The sequence below is a fragment of the Myotis yumanensis genome, unplaced genomic scaffold, assembly GCF_028538775.1.
Source record: "Myotis yumanensis isolate MYYU_CA2020_CCGP unplaced genomic scaffold, mMyoYum1.0.hap1 SCAF_16, whole genome shotgun sequence".
Lineage (NCBI taxonomy): Eukaryota > Metazoa > Chordata > Mammalia > Chiroptera > Vespertilionidae > Myotis > Myotis yumanensis.
This window is the reverse complement of record NW_027223767.1, coordinates 53,072,355-53,089,726: the sequence shown is the minus strand read 5'-3', so window position 1 is coordinate 53,089,726 and position 17,372 is coordinate 53,072,355. Positions and strand designations below refer to the sequence as shown.

The window sequence follows — 17,372 nt, the reverse complement described above, 5'->3', positions numbered from 1 at the left end:
TGTTCTTAGCGCTCACTGGCATTGGGTAACTTAAAAAGTCTCTGCCCTTCGTCAACTGCTGGGGTCCTGGAATGGCTGCTGTGACAATGTGCCCACTGTTGTCTTGACTGTAGCAGAGACAGGGTTGAGGCCTACACGAGCGTTTATTCCAGTAACGCAGGCAGCATGGGGGCAGCAGGGCGTCCATGAAAACCTGCTCACGCAGGGATGGGGAGGAGAGGCTGCGAGCGGGGGAGCGGGATGGCTGCAGGGTCTGGTCCGTGTGTCTCCCTCCAGGATCTTGAAGTCCCATAACAAGGCCATTAATGTTTACCGGTGTGAAACCCAGCTCCGCCCGCCCGGGGCTGGAGAGTGGTCAGCATTCCTGAGGCAACTCCCCAGGGGCCAGGGGCCGGCGCAGCAACCAAATCAGCACGTCCTGTCCTTCGTCCTCAAAGCACCGTCTTCTCGGAGCCACGGACCCATCCAGGCCCCAAGGCACAGCTACCTTTTTATTTTTATATATATTTTATTGATTTTTTACAGAGAGGAAGGGAGAGGGCTAGAGAGTTAGAAACATCGATCAGCTGCCTCCTGCACATTTCCTACCGGGGATGTGGCCACAACCAAGGTACATGCCCTTGACCGGAATCGAACCCGGGACCTTTCAGTCCGCAGGCCAACGCTCTATCCACTGAGCCACACCGGTTAGGGCCTACCTTTTTAAAAATAATATATTTTTACTGATTTCAGAGAGGAAGGGAGAGGGAGAGAGACAGAAACATGATGATGAGAGAGAACCACGGATGGGCCGCCTCCTGCACGCCCCCCACTGGGGATGAGCCCGCAGCCGGGCCTGGGCCCCGACCCGCGATCGAACTCGCCGTCGAACCCTGACCTCCTGGTTCACAGGTCGCCGCTCGGCCCCTGGGCCGCCGCCGGGCTCTCGTCCTTTCACAGCTGCTTTTCTTCTTGCAACACCGGCCCACCCGCAGCTCCTCCGCGAACACCCATGAACAATGGGGTCCTGTGCGCCTTGGCACCTCCAGGCCGATTCGATTCCCAGCCCCAGCGTCTGCCTCCGCGCTGTCACCCTGACCCTGAACCCTGACCCCTGGCCCGGACCCCTGACCCTGACCCTGACCCTGACTCTGACCCTGACCTCGGTCACGCAGGAGCCGGGACTCCGACCATCAGGGACCCGGGAAGGGGCTGGGCAGCCCGAGCTTTTTGGGGCGCGGAGTGAGGAGGCGGGGCCTGGGCGCAGGAGTTGGTGGGGAGACCGGGACCACGTGCTCGGACCGGGCTCCCGCAGGGCCGAGCCGAGCTCCGGCCTCTGACCTCCGACCCCGATCCGGCCCTCCTCGCGTGCGGGCCTCTCCTCGGCAGGGCTCGGTTTCCCGAGGGCGCATTTCCGGCTGCACCGCGGGCCGCCCGGACCGCCCTGGCGGAGGCACCTTCCGGCGGCCCCGGCGCGGAGCCCTGGGCTCGGCTGCGGCCCCGTGGCAGCGGCTCTGCGCGAACCCGGAGCCCCGCACGCCGCCCCGAGGACCCCGCCCCGAGCTTGGCCCCTCAGGTGCGCTTCCCGCGGGGTCCTGCCCGTGGCCGCACCGCTGGGCTCGCGGTCACTAAAGCGCTGGCGGCCGCAGCCGGCTCCGGGGGAGGAGCGGGCCCGGGCCGGGCCCGGTCCCGGTGCGGAGAGGTGGTCCCGCCGGGGGAGCAGGGGCTGCACCTGAGCTCACCTGTGACACCCGAGGGCTGGGCGGCGGCCGGGTTCAGGTCTCCGGGGCCCGCCCCCTCCTGCTCCGGCCGCTGACCCCCTCCCCCGCCGCAGGGTGGAGACGAGATGCCAAAGCTGCAGGGCTTCGAGTTCTGGAGCCGCACGCTCGGGGGGGCCCGCCACGTGGTGGCCCCCATGGTGGACCAGAGCGAGCTGGCCTGGAGGCTGCTGAGTCGCCGCCACGGGGCCCAGCTCTGCTACACGCCCATGCTGCACGCCCAGGTCTTCGTCCGCGACGCCAACTACCGGAAGGAGAACCTGTACTGCGAGGTGTGCCCCGAGGACCGGCCCCTCATTGTGCAGGTGCGGGGCCCCGAGCCGCACACACCCCGGGGAGCACCTGGCTCTCAGCTCTGATGGGGGGGGGTTGTGCCGTGGCAGCCGGGCCCACCTGCAGCTCTTTCTCAGAGCTCGACCCCCTCGGGCGCTGCTTGCTCAGACCTTGGCGAATGGACAGTTGGCTGCCAGGACAGGGCTGTAGCCCCCGGGCCCCTCACGCTGCCCTTCACCCGGACAGGGAGGGGGGAGGGGGCCGTGTGTCCCAACTCAGTCGTTTTGTAAGCATTTAGGACGGGAGGCCAGCCTGTCGTCAGCCCCTGGGACACGCCCCCACTGGGACCCCACGTGAACCCCGTGGGCCGCCAAGGGCCAGGGCCTGGCTCCGGTTCCTGGTGACGGTCCCGTCTCCCCCAGTTCTGTGCCAACGACCCGGAGGTGTTTGTCCAGGCGGCGCTCCTGGCGCAGGACTACTGTGATGCCATCGACCTGAACCTGGGCTGCCCCCAGATGATAGCCAAGCGGGGTGAGTCGCGGGGCCGGGCGAGGCTCCAGGTGGGGCAGGCCCGCGGGCTCTCGGCGGCCCCTCACTCGCCCACGTGCCTGGGAAGTGGAGGGGCTCCCCCTGGATGAATGTGTTTTGCTGCCGCAGCCCCAGTGGCTGTTCCCCTTGGGTGGGGCCTGGGGAGTGGCTGGTGGTCAGAGACTGTGGGGCGGGCCTGCCGTTCGGCGCCCTTGAGCCTGGGCAGCTGGGCAAACAGCCACCAAGTCTGACGCTGAGAAGCTGCTCAGTGGCCGTCTCCCTGGAGACACCCCCTCGGGGAGCCCCGGCCCGAGGCCCGTGCAGGGAGCGGGGCCAGCCTGGAGGTCGGCTCTCAGCCGGTGTGGACACGGGAGGAGGGGGACGACGGCCACCTTTGTCACTGCAGGTCACTACGGCGCCTTCCTGCAGGAGGAGTGGGACCTGCTCCAGAGAATGAGTGAGTGGGCACGTGTGGGGGACGGGCTGCGTGTGGTTGGGCGGAGGAGAGGACAGTGGCCAGCAGAGACCCCTGTCGGCCTGTCGCGTGCAGGGGGCAGGGTCCTCGCCCAGTCCTGGCGGCTCCACTGCCCTGGGGGTGTGGAGGCGGGTCTCTCGGCTGCGTCAAGTGGCAGCCGTCTGCACTGGGCCTGTGCTGCTTTGGGGCTTAGCTGTGGGTCCCCACCACCTCCCAAGGGTGAGCACCCGCTTCTCAGAAGCCACCTCCTTCCGCAGTTCAGCGGGCCCACGAGCAGCTCTCTGTCCCGGTCACGTGCAAGATCCGGGTCTTCCCAGAGATTGACAAGACCGTGAGGTACGCCCAGATGCTGGAGAAGGCCGGCTGCCAGGTGAGGGGCCGGGGGTGCTGCTCCCAGGTGTGTCCCAGGAGAGCTCACCCTCTGGGGGCGACAGGAGTCACAGTGGCCTTGACGGGGACCAGGCTCCTCCCCTGCACCTGGTCGCCCCGCAGGGCGTCAGCTGGCCCCGAGGGCAGCCTCGGCGGGGTCGGGGGGCAGGAACTGAGAGCCACGCGGCGTGGCGCTGAGCCAGCCCTGCTGTGTCCTAGCTGCTGACAGTGCACGGGCGTACCAAGGAGCAGAAGGGGCCTCTGTCCGGCGCCGCGTCCTGGGAGCACATCAGGGCCGTGCGGTGAGTGGGGTGGGGCCTCCCCGCCCGAGACACGGCCCTCTAGGCGACCGGGGTACGTCGGGGCTGGGTGCTGCCTGAGGGTGGCCCCAGTCTCCTCGGCTGAGTGCCCCCCTGCTCCCCAGCAGGAAGGCCGTGGCCATCCCTGTGTTTGCCAACGGGAACATCCAGTGCCTGCAGGACGTGGAGCGCTGCCTGCGGGATACGGGGGTGCAGGGGGTCATGAGTGCAGGTGAGGCCGCGCCACCGCCCACGGTGTCCACATCGTGACGCCACCGGCCCAGCTGAACAGCCTCGGGCCTCGCGCTGTCCTCATGCCCTGAGCTGGCAGCAGCCTTGCCCTTGGTGTGATGGGGCAGGGGTGGGGGTCCCTCTGAGGTTATGAGCACCCTGAGCTCAGCCCCTCCCTTTCCCGCAGAGGGCAACCTGCACAACCCCGCGCTGTTCGAGGGCCGCAGCCCCGCCGTGTGGGAGCTGGCCGAGGAGTACCTGGACCTGGTGCGCCAGCACCCCTGCCCGCTGTCCTGCGTCCGGGCCCACCTCTTCAAGCTGTGGCACCACACGTGAGTGCCCCCGAGGCAGACCCGTCCGCCTGAGCCCCACCTGGGCACTGGGGGTTTCCAGGCGAGGTCTCCAGAAACGTATCGGTGGTTGGCCACCAAATCAGGCCTTGAGGGGCTGGGTGACGGGGAGGCAGCCTGGGTGGGAGAGGGCAGCTCCCCGAGGCCCGGGGCTCAGTTGGGGGGCAGGCCCGCTCATGGCGTCTGTCTCAGGCTGCAGGTGCACCAGCAGCTTCGCGAGGAGCTCGCCAAGGCGAAGACCCTGGAGGGCGTGGCTGCCGTGAGCCAGGAGCTGAAGCTGCGGTGTCAGGCATGTGCAGGGCTGGGAGCCGCCTGGTGCCTCCGAGACTGGCTGGTGACGGGGACCCTGGCCTTTTGCAGGAGGACATGTCGCGGCAGGAGGGGGAGGAGCCCTCGGGCGGCCTGCCTTTCTTCCACTGGATCTGCCAGCCCTACTTCCGGCCGGGGTGAGCGTGCGGGCGCGGGTGCGGGTCGGGCAGGCACGGGAGGGCTCTGCCCCATCCTCCCGGGTGCCCAGCGGCTCCCCTACTCGTGGGCGCTGAGGTTTTACATCTTTTCCCTCTGACCCCATCCGGGGCCACAGCCCGGCCTAGGCCCAGAGGCCAGACCCCAGAGTCCCGGTGCCCGTGGCTCCACGCTGGCCCAGCGGCAGCCTGAGAGCCTGGACGTGGGGCCTCTCAGCTCTGCCCCTGCCCTGCCCGTCCAGGCCCAAGGAGGGGAGCAAGGAGAACACAGGCGCCCGCAGTAAGCGGGCCCTGGAGGAGGAGGAGGGCGGCGCGGACGTCCTGTCCAAGAACAAGCAGAAGAAGCAGCTGAGGAACCCCCACAAGACCTTCGACCCCTCGCTCAAGCGTAAGCTGTGGCAGCTGCCGCCCTGAGGCACCCGGAGAGGCTGTGGGCTTGGGACCGCCTTCCTGAGGGACTGGGAGACCCAGCCATGGCCGCAGAGTCTGAGCCCTGGGGGGAAGGACGAGGGCTGGGGTTCTGGGCACCAAGTCTGCATGTGGGGGCCCCAGCAAATGGGGGCCCGCAGGCTTTGCGTGGGGCCGTGGGGGGCTGCTCACCTGGCTTACCAGGACCCCCTTGTGTTCCTTTCCCAGCAAAATACGCAAAGTGCGACCAGTGTGGGAACCCCAAGGTGAGCTGCCCTTCTGCAGTGCTGCCCAGCGGGGCTCAGCCCCAGGGGCGTGGGCAGGGTGGTCCCTGCTAACCCTTGGTCTGCAGGGAGTACAGCCGGGGGCCTGGGAGGCCCTGGCCTCAGCACAGCCCACTAGACAGCTCAGTAGCTTTTCTGTGTCCAGGGCAACAGGTGTGTGTTTAACCTGTGCCGGGGCTGCTGCAAGAAGCGAGCTTTCAAAGAGACTGCGGACTGCCCAGGTGAGGCACTTGCCACCGAGCCCTTACTCCCTCCCCCGACCCCTCGGCCAGTGGGACCTGTGACCTGAGCCCCATTTCCTCCCCACCCCCTCTGCCAGGTCACGGATTGCTTTTTAAAACCAAACTGGAGAAATCGCTGGCCTGGAAGGGGGCCCAGCCCCAGCTGCAGGAGCCCCCGCAGGCGGGACCCGGGGACCCAGGCGGCTTCCCCGAGGTCCTGGGCAGTGCCCTGGCCTGAAGGCCGCCGCCCGCCCCTCCGGGCTCAGGACTGCGAAGCCCCCCACCCCTAAGGAGACGCCTTCACTCAGGGAACCTCCTGCTCCTCCACACCCTCGGCCACACCGGGCTGAGCGCGGCCCGGCGAGTGTTCCCAGGCTGGACCTGCCCTGACCTCGCGCCGTGTGCCCTAAAGTGAACAATAAACCTTCAGAGACGTGCGTGCAGAGTGCGCCAGTGCCGCCCCGGCCAGCGTGCCCCGGCCACAGCCCGCTGGGAGGGAGGAGCCCCTCCTGCCTGGACCCAGGTCAGCCAGAGGCCGCCCTGGACCAGGGCCGGAGGGTGCGTTCAGCCTTGCACAGGCTGGGCCTTTGCTGCCGCGATGCAAGGGGCCCAGGGACAAGGCCTGCCCTGCCCCCCACCCCCGCCCACAGCCCAACCCCAAGAGCCAGACACAGAACAGTTCAGGGGAGGCTGCTTTTAATGGACTAAGGTTCACAACTGTCTGCAACCCCACATGTGAGAGCAGGAGGCCCTGAGGCCTCGCCTTCCAGACACCCCTCCTCCGTGGGGCAAGCAGAGATGGGGTCACACAGGCGTCCAGGCAGAGGGCCGGGGCTGGGAACCCAGCGGCTCCTCCAGAGGTGCTGGGAGTGGGGCAGGGTGTGCAGATCCTCCTGGAGGGCCCGGCGGGCACCCTCACATGTTGGTGCTCATCCGGGACTGGCTGTTGGCGGGCGTCAGCTCCCCCTGGCTCCCTTCGCGGGGAGGGGACTGCAGTGGAGACAAGGCGGTTGGCCCAGGTGTGTGTGCCCGGCTGTGCCGCCCGTCCCCCGTGCCGCCCGCCCTCACCTTGACGTGGATCTGGTTGCGCAGCACGGCTGCCCGCAGAATCATGGCTTTGGCACGGCGCTGGAACTCCTTGCCCATGAGCAAGGACTTCTCAAAGGTGGTGCTGCGCTGGTCCACGTCGCGTGCATATAGGATCTGCAGGGTCGGCGGCAGGTCAGTGGGACCAGATCCCCCCGCCTTGCCACGGGGAGCGCCGTGCCCGGGGACCGCCTAGCGTGGGGGACCCACCTCGCTGGGACCGCCGTGCCCGGGGGCCGCCTAGCGTGGGGGACCCACCTTACTGTGGGAGTCGATGCGGGCGTTGATGAGCCCCTCCAGGATGAGCTGTGTCAGCTCGTCTTCCAGCGCGGCCACCGTGGTGTTGAAGGCGGTGGCCATCCTGCGCATGTCAGCCGACACGTAGGGGCTGAAATACTGCAGGGCAGGCGGGCATCAGCTGCCCGGCCTCCAGGTGCACCCATGGCCCCACCTGGGCCTGCGCCCCCCCCCCCCCCCCCCCCCCCACCTACCTGGATGAGGGCGCGGTTGCGGATCTGGGTGTACAGGGTCCTGACGTGGGGGGCCAGGTACATGTCCAAGAGCAGGTTGTCCTGACGAGGAAGAGGGTCAGGAGCTGCAGCCCCAGCCCCGCCCTCCCCGCCTCCAGCCGGCAGCCCTCACCTTCATCTCGTCCAGCATCTTCAGGCACGAGGCGTACTTGGACTCGTAGAACTTGAAGATGATGTCCCGGACCTGGGGCTCCAGCTCCAGGAAAAGCTTGAAAGAGCTGCGGGGTCCACCTCCTCAGAGCCGCCCTGTCTCCCCCTCCCTCCGCCGTCTACCCTGCACCCCCAGAGGATGGTGGCCGGGGACACGGGGCCTTGCACCCCCACCTGCTGGAGATGACGTTGCGCTGCAGCTCCTGCCGGTCGAAGGTGGCCAAGGCGCAAAGGCCGCCGTACACAGCCACGTTGCTGGGGGACAGCAGCTGAGGGGCAGGGACAGGGGTCACTGCCCGTCGGGACAAAAGGCAGGAAAGCCCAGAGCCAGGGCTGGCCCCCCACACCCACTCTGAGTGCTGCTGGGAGAGACCCCCCACCAGGAGCCCAGCCAGGAGCCCTCCTGCCAAGATGCCCCTCACCTCGGGGAAGTCGCAGTGGTCGAAGGAGGCCAGCAGGAAGCACTTGGCCGCCTGCTTGTACTTGCGCGCAGCCAGCTCCGCCAGCCCTGGTGGGAGGGAGGGAGGGAGCGTGAGACCGCCGGCTCCAGGGCTGCCTCCGCCCCAGGGACAAGTTCTGCCGTGAGGTGAGTGACGGCAGTGGCACCAGGTGGTCCCGTCCTGGGCCGGGCGCCCGGGAGCCAGCACAGCTGGTCACGGCTGCAGGGGACTCAGGTGGGGACTGGCCCTGACCGTGACCGTCAGAGGCGATGCCTGCACTGGGACCTGAGCCGGGCAGCGGCCACCTATGCGTGGGGCACAAGGGTCTGCCCAACTGTGAGGACAGCAGCACAAGCACACAGGCCACCTCCGAGGAGGCGCCCGGGGTCCGTGGGGGGCCCCCGTGCCCAGCCCGGCCCTCACCTGCAGCACACTTCAGCTTGGTGAGGATGGCCTGGGTCTGGCTGTCCCGCTCCCCTCGCTGCTGCAGGGGAAGGCGACACATATGAGCCACTTGTGCCTCCACACCCTCCCCGACTGCCAGGCTGACCAGGCCCACGGGGCGGCAGTGGTGGGGGGGGCAAGGCCTGGTTACCTCTGCAATCTCGGGAGTGGACTCGGCCTTGCTGACGTAGCTCAGCACGTGAGACCAGTTCTGCAAGTAGACGCTGACCTGGAGGGCGGGCGGGGGGGCGGGGACAGACTCAGCCTGGGGCACCCGGCCAGGGCATGCCCGGCCGCCCCCCTGCGCCCGCGCCCGCGCCCACCTTGATGACGTTGAGGCACATGTTGATGACGTGCTTGGCGCTCGTGCAGTAGTCCCGGGCCCGGGAGTAACACTTGAGGGCGTTGCTGAGGTCCCCGCAGTCCAGATAGTGGTCGCCCAGGTCGTCGTGGCCGCGCCTGCGGGCCGGGCGGTGAGTGCACGTGCCTGGCCCCGGCGTGGCCCCGGCCTCCCTGCCAGCCTCCCCGCCCACCAGGGGCACCTGATGCTCTCCTTGATGGAGTTGCCCTTGTAGTTCTTGAGGTCCGTGTCCAGCTTCTCCAGCTTCAGCAGGGCCTTCTTCCGCGTGGCCTCCACCCAGGCCGTGTCCAGGGGCGGGGGCTCCACCCCGCTCTCAGGGATGGCGTCCGGCGCGCTCTGCAGGTCCCTGCGGGAGTACGGGCCGTCAGGGCTGATGTGCCAGCCGGAGGGCCCCTGGTGGGCGCACCCAGTGGGCAGGGAGCACGGACCGTGCGGGGGGAGGCCCACGGGATGAGTGCTGTGGCCGCGGAGCCAGAGCAGCCTCGCCAGGATGCCCGCCGCCCCTCCCGGCTCTTCAGCAAGGGCGGCCGGGCTCCGCCGCAGTGACCGCGTGGGGGTGGGGCTGGCCTTGCAGGCACAGGAGTGCCCCGCCCCCCCCCCCAGCCAGGCGGGCACCTCCTCCGAGGTCCCGGCCTCACCTGGTGGCCTCCGAGAGCTTCCGGTGGATCTCCTCGTACACGTCCACGTTGAAGGTCCTCTGCACGAAGGACAGGGCCATCTTCAGGGCTTCCACCCGCAGCGGGGGGCAGTGGTCAGCGATGAACTGCAGCCGCTCGATGCGCATCAGGCCGCTGTAGCTGGCGGCGTACTGCTCCAGGTCCTGCGGAGGGGGCTGCGTCAGGGCCGCGCAGGAGCCCGGGAGGTTGGGCTGGAGGGTCCCATGTGCCCGGCCTGGACCGGCCGCGCTGCGCCCCGGGCTCCTACCAGGGTGGGGTTCTCCACCACGTAGTTGACATCGGGCGCGTTCTGCGGGTCCTCCTGCGGGTCCACGTCGATCTGCATGGGCTCCACCGCCCCCTGCAACAGGCGCCCGTCACCTCGGGCCCGGGCTGCCCGGGGCGGGCGGGCGCCCCTCCCTGTGCCCGGAGCCCACGCTGCCCGCCTCCCGCCCCGGCTCGGCACCGCCGTCTGAGGGTTCCTCGCAGGGCGATGCTAAGCCCCCTCGGAGGGGGGCGGCCCCGCCACCATCCGGCGCAGCCTCCTCCGCGCGACCTCCACCCGGGAGCGTCCCGAGCGGCCGGTGCTGCCTCCGGCCGGGCCCAAGCCCGGACGGTACCTCGTGGAGCAGCGTCCAGGCCGACAGGCTGGCGCTCAGGCCGCAGTCCCCGGCCGTGCCCGGCAGGCAGCCGTCCGTCCCGCCGCGATGGGCGGGGCCCGGGCCCCCGCGCATCCCGTCCTGATGCCCGCACCCCCGCCCCCGACACGGAGCGAGCAGGCCGGCGGCTGCGGGGGGAGAGCGTGAGCGCCTCGGACCCGCCCGACGCGCGGGACCAGACTGCGGGGCGGGGGCGGACGCGCGGGCCGCTCGGCCGGCCTCGGCCTCGGCTCCGGCCCGGCGGCTGGGGCGCGAAGGGGCCGCGGGCCGCGGCTCGTTACCTGTAAGTTAAACACCTGAACCGGCAGCGGCATCTTGGCCCAGCCCGCCGCGGTGCGCCGTCCACTTCCGGGGCAGCGCGGCCTCCGCTTCCGGGTCGCGGCGCGGGCGGGGCGGCTCTTAAAGGGGCCGCGGCGCTCCTGGCCCGGGCGCGGCCGGCGGGTCGGCGGCCGTATGAGCCGCGCTCGGGGGGCGCTGTGCCGGGCCTGCCTCGCGCTGGCCGCCGCCCTGGCCGCGCTGCTGCTGCTGCCGCTGCCGCTGCCCCGCGCGCCCGCCCCGGCCCGCGCGCCCCCGTCGATGCCCGCCCCCGGCCCCCGCGCGCCCCCCCGCCCCCGCGCCCCGCCTGCGGCCCGAGGACGTCTTCATCGCCGTCAAGACGACGCGCAGGAACCACGGGCCGCGCCTGCAGCTGCTGCTGCGCACCTGGATCTCCCGCGCCCGCCCGCAGGTGCGCCCGCCCCCCGCCCCCCGCCCGCGTCGCGGCCCAGCGGCCCCCCTCCTGCCCCTCCTGCGCTCCAGGCTTGGGGAGACTTGGGGTGCCCTCCCGGCGGGCACGGGGCGAAGCCGGGGAAACTTCCGTGAGTGCCGGTTTGGACGGCACGGGCGGAGCCGGGCACCCCCTCTCCCCGCCGGACCCCACGTCCCGCCCAGGTCCGGCCTGGGGACCCGGTTCGGAGGCCCCCCCGCAGCCCCCTCCATCCCTGGGGCCAGGGCCCGGCCTGCACCTCACAGCTGCTCTCCCCCCAGACCTTCATCTTCACCGACGGGGACGACCCGGACCTGCAGCTCCAGGCGGGTGAGTGCCCCCCCCCCCCCCCCCCCCCCCCGCCAGCTGCCCGGGTCCAGGGCTCACGTCCCCCGGCTGCGCCCCAACGGGGTGCCGCCTGCTCAGGGTCCCAGCCTCCCACCGCCTCCCCGGCCACAGCAGGCTCCCAGGCCGCCCCTCCCACGTCCCCCACCAGTCAGGGGGTCCCAGCTCCGGCCCATTTCCCGGTGGGCGTCCACGCTGGGTGCCAGGCGGGCCCAGGTCAGCAGCCGGGTCAGCCGGTGCGGCCCCCACCAGGGCTGTGGTTGGACCCGGCCCGCGGGCCTTGAGCAGAGCCAGGCACCAAACCTGCCGACAGCCACTTTTTAAAATATATGTTTTTATTGATTTCCGAGAGGGAGAGGGAGAGATTAGAAGAAACATCCACGATGAGAGTCGTGGGCCGGCTGCCTCCTGCGCGCCCCCCACTGCGGATCGAGTGGGCAACCGGGCCTGTGCCCCGACCCGAATGGAACCGGGACCTCCTGGTTCCTGGGTCGGTGCTCAGCCCCGGGCCTGACAGCCAGCTTTGGCCCTGACCTCGAGGAGCCTGGTTCCGCCCTCACACGTCCTGTGCCTCCAACCAGGCAGCCGCGTGGTCAACACCAACTGCTCGGCCGCGCACACCCGCCAGGCGCTGTGCTGCAAGATGGCGGTGGAGTACGACCAGTTCATCGAGTCCGGACGCAAGTGTGTGGTGGCCGCGCCCCTGGGGAGCCCCGGGCGCCCACCGGCCGGCTGCTGAGACTGCCCCCCTCGCAGGTGGTTCTGCCACGTGGACGACGACAACTACGTGAACCCCGAGGGCCTGATGCAGCTGCTGTCCACCTTCTCGCCCAGCCAGGACGTCTACCTGGGGCGGCCCAGCCTGGACCACCCCATCGAGGCCACCGAGAGGGTCCTAGGAGGGGGAACTGTGAGCACTGGGGCCGGGAGGGGCCGGCCTGAGCCGCCAGGTGGGGCCTGTCGGGAGCGGGCCGGCCAGGAGGCTCTGTGGGAGGCGCTGGGGCCACGGGCACCCAGGCGGCCACAGCCCTGTTCCTGGTGCCCGGGGGCTCCTGCCGCCTGGACCAGGCGCTGCTCAGGAGCAGCTTATGGTGACACCCGGGGTGCCCAGGCACAGAGGCGGGGCGGCGAGCTCTCGCTCTGACTGGCAGCTCCCTCCTCCCCAGGTGACCACGGTCAAGTTCTGGTTCGCGACCGGCGGGGCCGGGTTCTGCCTCAGCAGAGGCCTTGCCCTCAAGATGAGCCCGTGGGCCAGGTGAGGGGCCGCGGGGGCGCCTGCTGCCCGAGGAGGTGGTGCTGAGGGCGGGCAGCGCTGACCCCCTCCGTCCCCCCGTCCCCCAGCCTGGGCAGCTTCATGAGCACGGCCGAGCGGGTGCGGCTGCCAGACGACTGCACGGTGGGCTACATCGTGGAGGGGCTGCTGGGCTCGCGCCTGCGGCACTGCCCGCTGTTCCACTCCCACCTGGAGAACCTGCGGAGGCTGCCACCGCGCTCCGTGCTCCAGCAGGTGGGCCCGGGGCCCGGGAGCCTGGGCGGGTGTCGGAGGGCCTGGCCGAGAAGCTGTCCCAGCGGAGCCAGGGCTGGGGAGGGAGTGGGAGTGGCCAGGTGGGTCCAGGTGTGGTGGGGCGCCCGTTTCCTGTGGGGGCTCGTTTGCAAGGGGCAGCCACTGCTTTCCCAGGTGACGGGGCCGCAGGGCGCGGGCAGTGGTCTGGGTGGTGATGGGAGTCCCAGGCCAGGTCCCTGGGACAGCAGATGGCTTGGGGCAGGGGACACCAGCTGTCCTCCAGCCGCACCGCTCAGCCCGGCACCCTTCAGCGCTCTCAGACCTGCCCCCGAGGCCCGGGGACCAAGGGCCCTCCTGCCCAGACCCTGAGGCGGGTGGGGACCCTGGAGGGGACGTACGGAGAGCAAGTCCTCCCCTCCCAGGTGACCTTGAGCTACGGGGGTCCTGAGAACCCCCAGAACGTGGTGAACGTGGCCGGAGGCTTCAGCCTGCAGCAGGACCCCACGCGGTGAGTGGGCCTGGGCCGTGGGGAGGAGCTCTGAGCCGCTGCCTTTCCCTCGACCCTGACACCTCACCCCCTTTCTCAGGTTTAAGTCCGTCCACTGCCTTCTCTACCCAGACACGGACTGGTGTCCTGTGACCTCACCTCTAAGTGACCCTCGACCCCTGACCCAGGGGGTGGCTCTCGGATGAAGCCTGCGGCCTCCTGGCCTCAGTTGACTCCCTGCCACGCCGCTGGCCCAGGTGACCGGGCCCTGAGGAGTGGGCTCCCCGAGGCTTTCCCTGCGGGTTCCTGGGGGGAGCGGCCCTCCCGCACCTGGCTCCGTGCCCAGCAGGGCTTCTCAGTCTCCGGGGCAGTGGCGCTCGAGGGCTGAGGCCCAGCCAGCCGTGCTCTGGGCATCTCCACCTGGAGGCCGCATGTTGGGGGACCCCGCGGGCAGGCCCCTCTCGGGCTCCTCAGCCAGACTCCTTCCTGGGGACCTTGAAGACCCCCCTCCACTCTGCCTCAGCCCTCAGTCCTGGACTCTCCCGGCTGCAAGTCCAGGAGACAGGAGCCTTTGGTGGGCTCTCTTCGCGGGACGGCCTCGCGCTGCCCCCCGGCCTGTGCCTTCCGGGTGGTGAGGGTGCAGGGCGCAGCGCCCTCCCTGCCTCTCGCTGTGCTGTTGCAACAAGCGAATAAGAGTTTGTTACTTTCCTTTTGGCTCCTGTCTCAATGGACCCGGCAGCTCCTGGCTCCTCCCCGAGAGGCCCCGCCCCTGCAGTTCAGCCCACAGGGGGACTGAGCCGCAGCCCCTACCCAGGGCTCTGGCTCCTGGACTTGGACTTGTGTGTGAGGCAGCGTCTGCAGGCCCCTGGGAGGGGTGGGGCCTCAGGGTGTCAGCTGTGGTCAGGAGGCTGGCTGCCCCCCCTCCCCCCGAGCTCTGCATCCCTGCCCACCCACTGCCCAGGCCTCATCCGGGAGGAGCTGGCGGCTTTTCCCAAGGGCCTCGCCTTCCACTCACCCACACGGTCTTGGTGGTCAGAGGAGCACTTCCCAGCCCAGGAGCGCTTGGTCCTTGGCAGAGGGAATCTGCCCACAGCCCTCCCCCGTCCACGCTCGCCAACCGCCTCACCACTCCTATGGGGCGAGTATGTGGAGACTCGGCCCCTGCTGCCTGGCCGGACTCAGGAGTGAAGCACAGTCACCGGCCGACCCGGACGCGACCAGAAAGGCTGGGGCTCACATTCCAACTCAGGGCCGTGCGCCCCACGCGGCTCAGGAAGGCGCCCAGGGCTCAGCTCCCAGGACCCCTGCTCTGGTCCCGGGAGCCCCAGTGCCCCTCCACACAGGAGGCACTTTGGGCAGAAAGGGCACTGAGCCCACAGACGCCCCTAGGCAAGCTCTCCCCATCTCTGCACGGGGCTCCCCGTGGGGATTTCCCTGTCCCCCTGGTGGTCAGCTTAGGACCGTGGCCCCTGCCCACCGCTGGCCACCTGAGACCAGGCCGGGGTCCTGCAGGGTTCTTGGGGAAGCTGCCCTCCACACCCTGGCTCCGTGCCCAGTAGGGCATCTCGGGTTCTGGGGCAATGGCACTTGCGGGCTGAGGCCCCCCGGCCTCAGGGAAGACGGGATTGCGGGGTCTCGGGTCTCCGGTCCCCATTGTCCAGAAGAAAACCAACTGTGGTGCGAGGTGTCTCTTCACGTCCTCGCTGGAGGGTGAGGTTTCCTCAGCCCCCGTGGTGACATTCCCGGCACCAGGTGTGATTCTGGCCAGCAGCTCCCGGGAGCCCCAGAGTCCAGGGTGCAGCAGCCGTCCAGGGCCCGTCACTTCGAGTCCTGTCCCCCGTCCCCCCGAGATCCACCTGTGTGACCAGCACAGGGAGTACTAGGGTTCTGTCCGCCCCTTAGCTGTCCTGCAGGAGGACCCTGAGCAGTGACCAGGACAAAGCCACTCCCGCGGGCCTTTGGAGCTGGGCCAGGAGTAGGGGCTGAAGTCTTCGCCGCTGTCACCTTGACACCCCCCTGCCCCCTCACCTCAGGGTACTGTGCAGCCGCCATGGCCACAGGTTGGCCGCCCCCTTGTTCCAGGACGTGCGCCAGCCAGCCAACCCCGCCCCCTGCAGACATGTTGGAGGCATCTCTGCAGGTGCCAGGGAACCATGACGGAGCCCCTGCCTCCCCGGGGTCAGGAGCATGAGTGACAGAGCAGATGGTGGGCACGAGAGCCACACCAGGGGCGCAGGAGCCCAGGGGGCGACCCTCAGGAGCGCACCCCCACCTGGGCAGAGAAGCCGAGGTGGAGGGCGAGGCGCCAGCAGGGAGAGCTCAGGGTTCCGGCTGCGACACGGGACCTGAGTGGGACACCAAGTGACGACGCCTCAGTTGTGTGGGGGGCAGTGGGGACAGGCGGGGGCCGAGCCGGGCCCTGGGCGGGCGGCCTGGCTGGTGGGGGCTCTGTCCTTCCTGAGGCCCTTGGCCCTGCCCGGCCGCCTGTAGAATGGACTCTTGCGGGAGCACCGAGGGCTGGCCCTTCCCTCAGCCCACTCGTCCCTGGGCCTCCCTCCGCCTCCGCCTCCGCCTCCACCTGCTCAGGTGTCGTCCCCTGAGGGCCTGGCCCGCCTGCTTTAGGAAGTTTGCTCAGCACCCCTTCACCCCTTCGGGAAAACAACTTCCTCCTGAGGCCTCCAGGGAGGGAATTTGAGCTGAAGGGCCTTTGTCCAGGCCCAGCCCTGCCCTCTCATAGGCCTCCCCTGCTCCCCCGCCCCCGTTCTCTCTCTCTCTCTCTCTCTCTCTCTCTCTCTCTCTCTCTCTCACACACACACACACACACACACACACACACACACACACGGGCTCAGGTGTGTGGCAGGCTGAGCATCAGTCCCCACCTCACCCCCTCCTGCCTCCTCTCCTAGAAAGCCAGGTGGTCCTTACCTGGCCCGCCCGGCACACCTGGCCGCCGCAGCCCCTGCCCGCCCCTCTCCCTGCGGCCGGAGCCTGCGTGCCCACGTGGGGTGTGCGTGCCCAGTCCCCTCCCCGAGCAGCCCCAGGCCCCGCGAGCAAGGACGCAGAGCAGCGAGGCGGGGCCTGGGAGGGCGCTGGGGGACTGGCCACCGCGGGGTCCGCTGAGGCCCCAGAGCACCATCCACGGGGCTTGGGGAGGGCGGGGCTGGGGAGAGCAGCTTCTCTCAAGCGTCTGCAACCAGCACGTGAGTGGCTGGCGGGGGGCGGGGGGCTAGGGAGGGGTTGGCTTTTTTTGCTGTTTTTTTAAGAGAAAATAGCAACTTGTTGCTGGTGCAAAAGGAGTGGGCCCTTGGGGCGGGGCTTGCATGCGCAGGGAGGTCTCTAGGTTCTACATTGAGCCTGCACCCTGCACCCGGTGAAAGCAGCTCGGAGAGGTAGTTCCAGCGCCGGGCTTTCTCCAGCGACACGCCCCGCCCCGCCTGGAGGCTGCGGCCACGCCCCCTGGTGACGGCCCCGCCCCGCCTGGAGGCTGAGGCCACGCCCCCTGGCCCTGTCCGCCACCGGCCCCGCCCCCTCCAGGCCAGGCCCCCCGGCCCTGTCGTCCCCACCCACTGGGTCCTCCGCTGTGCGGGGTCCATTTGCCTAAATAAATAAACGGAGGCCTTTCTCCGGGAACCGGTGGGTGCCCGGGCTCTGGGGGGCACCCCGCGAGGCTGGGGACCGTAGGGTCGGACTGGGGGGGCTCACATTTCACCTCCATGAAGTTAGAAGGGCCAAGTCCAGAAGCCAGCGGAGTCCACCGCCGACCCGCCTGGTGGTCGCAGGAGGGACCGTCCGGCGGAGGGCGGCCTGCAGCCACCTGCCCTTCCCTGAGGCCCAGCGTCTGCGATCTGACTGCTGCCCGTTGGAGAGGGCGGAGGGCGGGGAGATGCCCTGGGGCCAGGCCAGCGCCAGGGAGGATGGGGCCAATCTAGTTATGCAGCTTCGCCTTGGGAGAACCCCGCCCCCCCCACACACACACACAAGACCACCCCTGAGAGGGCAGCCAAGCTGGCGAGGGTCCCCCGGCTGCTGCTCCTGCTGCCCTGGCCAGGCCCCTAGAGGGCCTTGCTGCCCCGCAGGATTCCAGCCGTCCTGGCTGGGGCCCCTCATGGCTGTGCCACCTGGAAGGCCTGTGGGGTGCGGCCATAGGATTAAGCCTTGGACTGACCTGTTGGCAAACTCACAGACAAGTCCCGGCCTAGAGGGCACAGTCCCCTTAGGCTGGACCTTCTAACCCCCTGACCTTATCTGGGAAGCTAATGGGCTGAGGGAGGCGCAGCAAGTGCTGCCAAAACCAGTGAAACTC

The 17,372-nt window shown here is 69.6% G+C and overlaps 3 protein-coding genes across 6 annotated transcripts; 2 read left to right on the top strand and 1 right to left on the bottom strand.

Moving 5' to 3' along the window:
• The first annotated feature begins 1,453 nt into the window (after positions 1–1,453).
• DUS1L (dihydrouridine synthase 1 like) lies at positions 1,454–6,096 on the top strand. 3 transcript variants are annotated; one of them, XM_070395614.1, is made up of 14 exons: positions 1,454–1,555; positions 1,814–2,029; positions 2,453–2,561; positions 2,965–3,015; positions 3,291–3,403; positions 3,622–3,704; positions 3,827–3,933; positions 4,120–4,264; positions 4,475–4,571; positions 4,643–4,728; positions 4,989–5,134; positions 5,383–5,420; positions 5,584–5,659; positions 5,758–6,096. In XM_070395614.1, the coding sequence occupies exons 2-14, from the start codon at positions 1,826–1,828 to the stop codon at positions 5,895–5,897; spliced, it is 1,395 nt and encodes a 464-aa protein (XP_070251715.1). In that variant the 5' UTR covers positions 1,454–1,555; positions 1,814–1,825; the 3' UTR covers positions 5,898–6,096. The 3 variants fall into 3 exon arrangements, with proteins under 3 accessions (XP_070251715.1, XP_070251714.1, XP_070251713.1); XM_070395613.1 differs by having other exon boundaries at positions 1,814–2,062; positions 3,830–3,933; XM_070395612.1 differs by having other exon boundaries at positions 1,814–2,062.
• Positions 6,097–6,338: 242 nt separating this feature from the next.
• On the bottom strand, positions 6,339–10,333 carry GPS1 (G protein pathway suppressor 1). Of its 2 annotated transcripts, none has more exons than XM_070393883.1 (14): positions 10,267–10,333; positions 9,595–9,687; positions 9,309–9,490; positions 8,852–9,016; positions 8,633–8,768; positions 8,461–8,538; positions 8,289–8,349; positions 7,848–7,933; positions 7,600–7,694; positions 7,388–7,493; positions 7,237–7,317; positions 7,004–7,141; positions 6,728–6,862; positions 6,339–6,649 (listed from the first exon to the last, which is right to left on the bottom strand). In XM_070393883.1, exons 1-14 carry the CDS (start codon positions 10,297–10,299, stop codon positions 6,575–6,577), a joined length of 1,464 nt encoding a protein of 487 aa, XP_070249984.1. In that variant the 5' UTR covers positions 10,300–10,333; the 3' UTR covers positions 6,339–6,574. The 2 variants fall into 2 exon arrangements, with proteins under 2 accessions (XP_070249984.1, XP_070249986.1); XM_070393885.1 differs by having other exon boundaries at positions 8,289–8,346.
• Positions 10,334–10,438: 105 nt separating this feature from the next.
• RFNG (RFNG O-fucosylpeptide 3-beta-N-acetylglucosaminyltransferase) lies at positions 10,439–13,774 on the top strand. Its single transcript, XM_070394206.1, is given in 9 exon segments — positions 10,439–10,590; positions 10,592–10,712; positions 11,012–11,060; positions 11,657–11,759; positions 11,832–11,985; positions 12,242–12,330; positions 12,417–12,582; positions 13,002–13,087; positions 13,167–13,774. Coding segments are annotated over 9 exon segments (1,026 nt in total). The 3' UTR covers positions 13,273–13,774.
• The last annotated feature ends 3,598 nt before the right edge of the window (positions 13,775–17,372 follow it).